The 9891-nt window shown below is 53.2% G+C and overlaps 1 protein-coding gene across 1 annotated transcript; it reads left to right on the top strand.

The window, feature by feature from the left end:
* The first annotated feature begins 8884 nt into the window (after positions 1 to 8884).
* APCS (amyloid P component, serum) lies at positions 8885 to 9654 on the top strand. Its single transcript, XM_047093039.1, is given in 2 exon segments — positions 8885 to 8943; positions 9057 to 9654. Coding segments are annotated over 2 exon segments (657 nt in total).
* Positions 9655 to 9891: the final 237 nt, after the last annotated feature.

Below are 9891 nucleotides of genomic sequence, written 5' to 3'. Positions count from 1 at the left end.
TCATCCTCTGGTCCTTCGTGGAGACCCCTCTCTCCCGCCACCTTCTTTTCTTCTGAAGGCTCAGCGCCCTTCACCAAGACTTGACTTGTCACCGGGCTTACTGTGCTATTTTCTCCTCCAGCCCGTTTCTAACAGGCTGAGAAAAGGGAAGGTGGGGAAGAGAGGGGAGGACCCGGCCGAAGACACAGAAGGATTGCGTGGAAGGAAAAGCCCCCATGGACGTCTACTTTCCTAGCAGGTGACTTCCTTTCTCCTCACCCCAGGCAAAAGGGAGACAGTGAGGCGCCAAGGGTAATGTCGCCAGATGCTTCTATCAGCTATACAATGCCAGAAAGCGCATCACAGGCCTCAGTCTTTGTAAGCGCTCGCCATCTCATCCGTGCCAAGTCGTAAGAAGTGTCTGCAACGTGTCGGGCCCTGTGCCGGGCACCGGCAACACAGACAAGTTTCCGTTCTGACAGCCAGGCCTCTCCACAGCTGGCCACACCTTCCCTCCCTGCCCAAGTTCACCCCGTCAGATACCCTGATCTTCCACTCTGGCTTCATCCTCGTTCTGGAACACCCCACGGAGAATGCAGTGCCCGTTCCTCTGTGACCAAAAGGCCCGACAGCCCCTCCCACCGCCCCGCTCAGGCTGTGCACCTATCCAGCTCCTGCTCAAGATCCTGAGCTCCTTAAGGCTACAGGCTCCACCCGGCTTAGGACAGGAACGGTACATTATACTCAGAACACGTACTCTGAAAGCGTGACGGTTTTCTCTTAGGAGATGCACCTTTTTTGAAAAAGGAAATACACCATGATACAGGTGTAATGTGCTGGGGTTGCTCCGTGATAACTAATGTTACCTGGGTGAAGGAGGAGGCAGGAGGAGCTGTTGGGGAGGAGGCCCATGAGGGGGGAGGAGGCCCATGAGGGGGGAGGAGGCCCATGAGGGGGGAGGAGGCCCATGAGGGGGGAGGAGGCCCGGGAGGAGGCCCAAGAGGAGGGAGGAGGGAGGAGGCCCCTACAACAGACCTTCTCTCACTCCTGTCTGCCACACAGGACTTGTCATTTCTCAAACATTCTGCGATTTTTCTGACTTAAGCCTTCGTAGTGAGGGTAATTTTGATATATATATATATAAACGCTGCATTTGCGTGCGTACGGCATTGCAGGAGAAAATGTATTTCTCACTGTGGGTTTCAGTTGAAATAGTCTTACAAAATCCTAGTCTACATGAATAGCTTTTTATCTTTGGCAGATCAGACGTCTTTGAAGATCTGATTTAAAAATGCACATGTGCCCACACTCACACAGCTCTGCGCACAATTTCAGACAGTTCGCAAATCTGCTGAAACCCAATCAAGACCCACAGTCCCTTCAGAACTGCCCGACCGTCCGTCAGGTGCTGAGCCTCACAAAGACACTGGCATCACCTGTGGACTCACCCAGTCTCCCATGGGAGACAAGGGATTCCAGGAGAAGGCACCCGACAGGCTCGGGCCCCTTGACCTTCGGTGATCTGTTGAAGGGAGAGGCGATCGCAGGTGACCAATACTAATTTTATGGTTAAAAACATGACAAAAAGAAGGTGGAACATGGAAAGACTGACCTTGGCGCTGAGACAGTAATGAGTCACTTATTTCCAAACCGTAGGAGCATATCAGGTAGGTGTTATTCCACTGAGGCTCTTCCAACGTATTTGCAACCACGAACGGGAGATACAAGAGAATTCCTTCATTAAACACGTAACTGTCCAACCAAGGAAAAAGGGGGAGATGTGAGCAGAGAAGAGCTAGTCACAAGAACTCTGATAGGAAAAGACATGGGAGACAACTAACCCCTCAGCACCCACCCCCCCACCCGGGAAAGCGGGCACTGTGGGCCTTGCTGTATGGAAACCTGCAGCTTGCCCTCAAAGAGCAAGCAAAGCCGCTTGCCCAGACTTAGCCGCCACTACGGAATTAATTCTCAAAGGCTTTCGAGAAACAAGATACGTTTTTCAGAAGAAGAGTCCTCCAAGGAAGGCACCGTTCCTACAGAAGAGACCCCTGTCTGTTCCCCCTCTGCTCCGTTTCCAGGCCTGCAACCAGAACATAGTTTAAAAAGACTTTGGTTTTGGGGGCGCCTGCGTGGGTCAGTCGGTTAAGCATCGGACTCTCGACTTCCGCTCAGGCCATGATCTCATGGTTCATGAGTTCGAGCCCCGCGTTGGGCTCTGCACTGAGGGCACGGAGCCTGCTTGGGATTCTCTCTCTTTCTCTCTTTCTCTCTCTCTCTCTCCCTTCCCCATTTGCACTCACTCTCAAAATAAATAAACTTAAAAAAAGATCTTGGTTTTCTCGTACAAAAGTAAAGGGTACTCTGCTTGAATACACACTATTTAAGTGGCCAGCGGGGATAAATTCATGCAAACAAGGGTCTCTCTTTGGGGCAACTATTTATTTTTCAACCAACAAATGGTAAGGAGTGTCTTTTTGAAGCACTTGTATTAAGGATCCTGTAACTAAATCACATAAGCGGAGAAGTCTCAGGTGGGCCCTGGGATTCTTTAACTGAAGTCACGCTGTCCTTGTCACTAGGGCTGATTCACCCTCTGACCAAAGCCCAGCACCAAGTGGCCAGGGGAAGTGGGAGCCAGGATGTCACTGCAAACACTCGTGCATGAGAACAGGCCATCTATGTGTCCGGGGGAGGGGGGGGGGGCTGCCCTTCCTGGAGGAACATGCATCCTGAGCCGAAGTCCTAGCTTCTGCCTTCTTCCTAAGGCGTGAAAGCAGGATTCACGCCGAAAGTAGTTCGCGGCATAGTCTTTTATCTGGTCTGCTCGTGAGATGTAAAATGTTTGTAAGCAGGGAGGGAAAAATGGCCAGGACTAAAGGAGTCCATCCGTAAAGAAATGCTTTTGTCCACAGCTCTCTACATGGTACCCTTGACCTCCAGGAACCTCTGACTGTAAACAGGGGCCAACAGGAGAGCGGTGTTGATGTCGGTCTCTGGGAGATGGTGTATTTTCTATTGAATTCACCAGCTTGGGCTTGTGGTCGGCAAGAGACACGCCATCCTGGATGTGACCCGAGTGAGGTAACAGGCACAGGTGGCCTACAGAGGTGGCAATCGTCAACATGGGGGAGGCCAGGAGCACACTGGTGCAAAAAACGTAAACCAAGCCTGAGCATGCCTTAACACACGCGTGGGGAATAAAAAATCTTTGACTTCATGCCCAGCAGTGTCCGTGCAGGAACATCGCGTGGCCGGAAGGAGATCACAGAAGAAATGGGCCACCACAGGGTCACCAAAGGACAAGTGGCACATGGATGCCATCTGGACACAAAGCTGTGACCGGGCCAATACAGTAAGCCTCACCAGCCAGCTGGGCACCCACCTTCCTGTTCATCAAGACTGTCCCCAGGCCCCACGCCAAGCCGAGGGAGCAGCCTAGACTCGAGAGAGACAGGCCCGGCCAGCTGGGCTGACTGGGGAGAAGTGTGGACCAGGCCCAGACCCCAAGGCATTTCAGGCTCAGACAGCTTCAGATTGGAGGCAGACAGGCCGCCCAGCCCCGGCCCCCATTGGGCATCAAGAGAACAAAGCAAATTGCCTTTTTGAGGTCGGGAGTGGGGTGGGGGGAAAGACCGTACCTAGGGATTTTCAGATGAAAATGGGGGGTCCAGAAAACAGAGAACAAGACGACCGGCTGGTTCTAAGACACAAGACCAGAGGGCCCTGTGGAATGATGACCAGCATGTACAGTGTCTACACCGGCCAGCACGCTCTGGAAGCGGCCCGCGGCCACCGCAGGGGGAGCCGAAGTCAGCAGTGCCCGCCGGAGATCGACGGGCGCTCGCCACGCTGGCGATGCCCCGCAGGACGAGCCGCCAACTTCCCTAAGGCCTCGCCCCTAGGTTCTGTGGTTTGAGGGATAGGAATGAGATGGCTCGAGTGAGAAAATCCTTGCTCTGACCTGGATCTGGGTGGTGGGCAGAAACGGGGTCGGGGCAGACGAGAGAGCAAGAGCGAGACACGGCGGCCCCAGCCAAGGCCTTTTCCCACCGCCTGAGCGAGGAGCCTCCCGGGCTTCGTCCCCGTGAGCGCTCGGCCTCCGAAGACGGGGAGCACGTTCCGGCACAGAGGAGGAACCTCCCCTCAATGCTCAGCACCCTTACCCCTCGTCCCCGCCGCCGTATTTGCTCTTCTGTTTCCATCTCCTCCCCCAGATGCCGCTTGAGTAAATCTGGTGACATCCTGGAGGAGGCGGCTTTCGGGTGCAACCCTGAATTCCAAGGTGAGATTTCACGGAGGTCGTGGGGTCCAGGTAGAGGACTGAACCCGAAAGGTGACACAGTGGTCAGGGATCGTCTTTTACAGACGAACCCGGAAACTGGGAACAGGGTGAGATCAAGGACAGACGCCGTGGTGCCCAGGCTCCTGGACAGAGGTGCACTTGGGACCCTGCCAGCGTGGGGAAGGGGACGAGGCGCCAGCCGGCAGCCTGCAGTGTGGCATTTAGAGTCTGAAATAGCTGCTGGGTAGAAAGGTCAGTCGTGATCTCAGGTGGACACGGATTTTTCTCTGTCGTTGGGGGAAAATGTTACAGGGTGGGAAGCAGAGAAACAAAGGCTTCTGTCAAGAAGAGAATCTAAAACCTGTAGAGAAAAACACGCTGGCTCCTGAGTCCCTACAGCAATCCTGTTTCTTTCCTTCCATTACTTGCCAGAATGACGGATCCTCGGGAGGGACACCTCCTTCCTTCTTCTCCATCGTCCCCCGCGACTCGGTTTCTGCCACGCTCCCTTTAAGGAAACTGCTCTTCCAAAGGTCACCGAGGAAGGTTTTATTGCTAAATCCAGCGTCCTTTCCACTCCGATCTCGCTGACGCTCTCACTGCCACAGGACACCGCCTGCCGGTTCCTCCCGCAAACACGCTGACTCGGTTTCCATGACAGTATACACGCTACCCTTCTCTCTGCCAAGCACGGTCGCCTCCCTCCTCTTCCCTTGCCTCCAACCCCATGAATGCGAATGTTCCCTCGAGACGGGGCTGGGCCCCCCGACATTTCATTTCCTTCCCACCGGAGGAGAGAATCCGTTTGTTTCCATGTATTAGAGGTCGATTCCTCTGAAATTTGCAAGTTTTTTTTTGTATTTTTATTTTTTTTAATTCAAGTTAGCGAACCTACCCATGTATTATTGGTGTCAGGAGTAGACCCCAGTGATTCGTCACCTACATAGAACCCCCAGTGCTCATCCCCCCCAAGCGCCCTCCTTAATGCCCATCACCCATCTAGCCCATGCCCCCACCCACCTCCCCTCCAGCAACCCTCAGTTTCTTCTCTGTACTTCTGGTTTGCCTCCCTGTTTTTATCTTTTTCCTTCCCTTCCCTTCCCCTATGTTCATCTGCGAAGCTTGTATTTTTAATCCCAAGTGGCATACATATATCACAGATGCGCCGCTGGCCTTTCCTAGGTGTAAATCCTATTATCATCTCAAATTCAGCATCGGGGTGACTAGACTTCCCCCCACCTCCTCCGAAGAAGCTCCTTCCTTCCTCTCAAGTCTGCAGCATAAGCACCACAGTTTCCCAAACCACACACAATCGTTAACTTTGGAGAAAAATCTGATTCCACGTTCTGTGTATCTGTCAAAAAAAAAAAAAAAACACCTCATCTGTGCCTGGCTGGCACGGTCGGCGGAGTGTACGACTCTTGATCTCCTGGGTTGTGAGTTCGAACCCCACGTCGGGTATAGAGATTCCTTAAAAAATTAAAATCTTTAAAAAAAAATCCTTGTCCTTCTCCTCTTACCATAAGACGCTGCCATCAGTCTAAGACTACGTGCCTTTGACTTCCACAACCGCCTGTGAGACTAATTCTCCGTCTTAATGTCTCCATGGTCTTTCCGTTGCTTACAAATAAATGGTTTTAGGTTTCCTCACAGCCAACAGAACACATAGCAAACAATCCTGTATTACCCCCAAAATGCTGGTCTAGCTCATGTTCTGCTTCAGTCTCTCCCTATCCAGTCTGTCCCAATGGTTACCGTGACCTAAGGTCTTCCATTAACACCCAAAGCCTTGGAAAGGGTCTCAAGCGTTCAGGCAATGTTCCATTCTCACACCTCTGCCTTTCTCCAGTTCTGAGTTCATGCCACACCCTTTCCAGGCACTGCCCTCTTCCCCCCATGCCCCCTTAGGCAAACTTTGCTGCCTGCCAACTGATGTAACCAGAACAAGTCGACCTGAGGCACATCGGTGGCCCCACTCCTACTCAACATCCACATAGAGCCATCTTGCCTCCCCGACCCTCAACCCTTCCAGAGCCACCCAGACGGGAACCGCCACCTCGGCCCTGAACATCCACTGGCAGGGAGGCACCAGGAGCCTCTCGGCCACCATGCGGATGGTTCACTTGGAGAACTCCACCCAGTTCTGAAGACCCAGGATTCGGTTTTCCTACATTCTGACATCAGAGGCTTCCTCTCTGCACCTGGAAGGATCCCACATCCAATTTGAGGACTCCTGAAGCTCCGACTTTTCTCTGCCAAGGGCTAAGAAACATATTCCAGAGAAGGAAACTAAAAAAGAGACTCGGCCTCCCCGCCCCCACCTTTTCCCATTTACTGGGAGACCTCCTTTCCCAGCCGGGCCAGCCTGTGTCTGAACACGGTGTATAACCTCGGCACTCGGCCCTAACGGCAGTATAAACTCCATTACCTCTGACCTCCCCAGGACCACTCACCCCCCAGGCCAGCTCCACACCGTCATGCCCCAGAGAGAAGATTCTCTCCCACATTGATCTCCAAGCCACTTGTGATGAATGGAATGATCGTTCATGACGGATACTAGGAGAGGTCGGTGAGCCCTGTATTCTTCTCAACTTCTATGGGACTCATGAGCATCGGGGAAGGGGAACCACACGGCACCGGGGCTCCTGGTAGAGGTTACTTCTGGCATCACCTGCTCCCACCACTCAACTGGATTCTCCTTTTTATTGCTGCTGTTTCACGTGAAGAGCCCTCACCCTGTTTGAATCCTTTGAAGCCACAAATATACACCAGGCTCTTTTCATGTGCAAGAGTAATTAAATCAAATGGGTCCCCTAAAAATGAGTAAGCCCTCGTGCTCGGCTTCAATGAGGAGAGGATGACAGGTAAATACACTCTTTATCCGTAATAGGAGACAGACAACGGTAATGTCCATTAAAGGACTGGAAATAAGAGCCTCCAGACGCCGCTGTGCACTCTGTGCATATTATTTTATCTCATTTAGCCTCACAAAAACACAGAGGTGTTTTTCAGAAAAGGAAACCAAGGTTCACAGAGCCCTAGTGACTCCCAATAGTCAACCACTAGTAGATTCTATTCATGTCTTCGATCTCCACCTCATGGGAGTCAAAGGTGAAAATAACACCTAATTGAGACATCAGGACAGCCTTTTGAGACTGTGAAGAATGTCAGAATCATGTAAAACAGACAGATAAGGCAGAACTGAGGCAAGGACCAGGAAGAATGCAGTCAGGGGAGCCGAGCACAAGAAACAGCAAGGGGAGGAGGGGAGGATTTGACGGGGAGGTTGGAGCAGAACGTGGATGGCACTGGCTTCTGAGCTGAAGGACCTGTTAATTCAGAGGCCACAAGGTGGGGGCACCTGGGTGTGGCTCAGCCGGTTAAGTGGCCGATGGCGGCTCAGCTCATGATCTCACGGTTCATGAGTTCGAGCCCCACATCAGGCTCTGTGCTGTCACCATGGAGCCCGTTTCAGATCCTCTGTCCCCCACCTGTGCACGCGCTCTCCCTCCCTCCCTCCCCCCCACCCCGTCTAAAATAAGCAAACATTAAAGAAAAAAGAAAGCAATAAGGTGTATAATCCCAACTCCATCAGGGGCCCTTACTATGCAACAAGCCAGGTAAGGCTTTACAACCTGGGATCTAGCCTAGGAAAAGTCAGAGAGTGGGAAATGCCGAGACGTAGAAAGATAACCTGAATGACGGTTAAGAGAATTCTTGGCATTTTTAGTAATAGCAGAGGGAATGGAGACAGAGGTCACACTGACATTGTGCCACGGTAGGTCACCACTGAATCCCCAGCACCTAGTGTCGTGCGTGGGAATTCATGAATAAACACAAGTAACTCACGAATCAGGCTCTCACCAAAACTTAACGTAAATACACTCTCCACGCCAGGGACTCGAGGAAGAAAACAGAGGGCTGTGCAAACATCTCTGCAGACAGTGGACAGATTGCCAGGAAAGTCAGTCCTAATGAGCAATGGGAAAATCCAGCAGAAGGAAACAACCACCACACTAAGAGGAAAGTAATGGTGAAAATGTCAGCTTCGGGGAGACAAAGTGCACCCTCCAGTTCTCTTGTCCCTGACCGAGGGCACGGACCATGTTGCTCAGTATTGAATTGATCAAAGGTGAAGGGACCCTTCTGGATCTGCAGAAAGTAGGATCCCAGGATATCAGGTAAACAGAAGTCCACTTTACAGACGTATGGAAAGAGGCCTCGCACGCAAAGCGGGGGAGGCCAGAGCTCAGGAGGTCTCAGCAGAGGCTCCTAAAGAGAACAGGGGTGAGCCCCCCACCTCCATGGGCTGACTGGGCCCCTCCTCCCGCCCATCCCTGCCAGGAACCAGGTCACAGGGGGCGGGGCTCCCCGGCAGCCCCCCGTACCTAATAAATAGCCCCAGTGATTTCCCAACCCTCCTTCCATCAGGGGCTCTGACTGTTGACCCCGGGGACAGGCTGGAAAATCCCCCAAGCCCCGTCCTACGGCCGCATATAAACCCCAGGGAGCCTCAGGCCTAAGAGGTGAGCCTCAGAAGCTGGGGGGTGGGGTACAAGCACGGTGCCTTCTGTACCCTCAGCCCAGTCACTCTGCTGCTGGCACAGCCCCAGGCAGAGCATGGACAAGCTGCTGCTTTGGGTCTCTGCCCTGGCCAACCTCCTGGGAGTCTTTGCTCAGACAGGTACGGTGGTCGGGCGGGAGGGGGGGGCCAGAGAGCACGAGATGAGACAGGGAGGTGGGTAGGTCATTTTCGCCCTGCATGTGTGGTGAAGGTCATCTTCCTCTACCCCACGGACCTCAGTGGGAAGGTGTTTGTGTTCCCTCGAGAATCTTCTATTGCCTGTGTGACCTTGACCCCAAAGCTGGAGGACCCTCTGAAGAACTCCACCTTGTGCTTCTGAGCCTAAGGTGACCTGCTCCGTACCCACAGCCTCTCCTACAACGCCCCGGGCAAGGACAGTGGGCTCCTGGTCTTCAAGGACAAAGTTGGGAGTTACTCCCTGTACATCGGAAGAACCAAAGCCACCTTCAAAATGACCGAGACAGCCCCCAGCCCCGTGCACATCTGTACCAGCTGGGAGCCCTCCACTGGCATCACCGAGTTTTGGGTCAATGGGAAGCCGCTGGTGAAAAAGGGTCTGAAGCAGGGTTACACAGTAGGAGGTCACCCCAAGATGGTCCTGGATGCCTACGGAGGGGGGTTACAGAAGGCCCAGTCCTTGGTCGGGGAGATCGGGGACTCGTACACGTGGGACTCTGTGCTGTCCCCAGAGCAGATCCTACTGGTGCAACAGGGCTCCCACCTGAATCCCAACGTCCTGGGCTGGTGTGTGCTGACTGATGAGCTGAAAGGGCACGTCGTCATCAGGCCCCTGGTGTGGAGCTGAGCCCGACTCAACAAGAGCACTCGAACACGACCCAGGCGCGAGGAACCCGCTCAAGACCGCCGCCCGTGAGATCCCACTACCTGTGGCTCTTGCTTTTTTCAATTTCCCCGTCTGCACGCTGCCGAGTAAAACAAGTATGTTGCATTGTGCCGCCTGCTTCCGGGGGGTACTTGTTGCAATCTCCAGCACTCTCTGATCCGCTTGTTTGGAAGTCAGTGTGTTCTTCTGGAGCACAAG

This window comes from Lynx rufus, unplaced genomic scaffold, assembly GCF_022079265.1.
Source record: "Lynx rufus isolate CCGP_SWC_20201006 ecotype Redwood Valley unplaced genomic scaffold, mLynRuf1.p SCAF_31, whole genome shotgun sequence".
Classification (NCBI taxonomy): Eukaryota; Metazoa; Chordata; class Mammalia; order Carnivora; family Felidae; genus Lynx; species Lynx rufus.
Note: the sequence above shows the minus strand (reverse complement) of the source record. Positions and strands in the feature narration are given on the sequence as shown.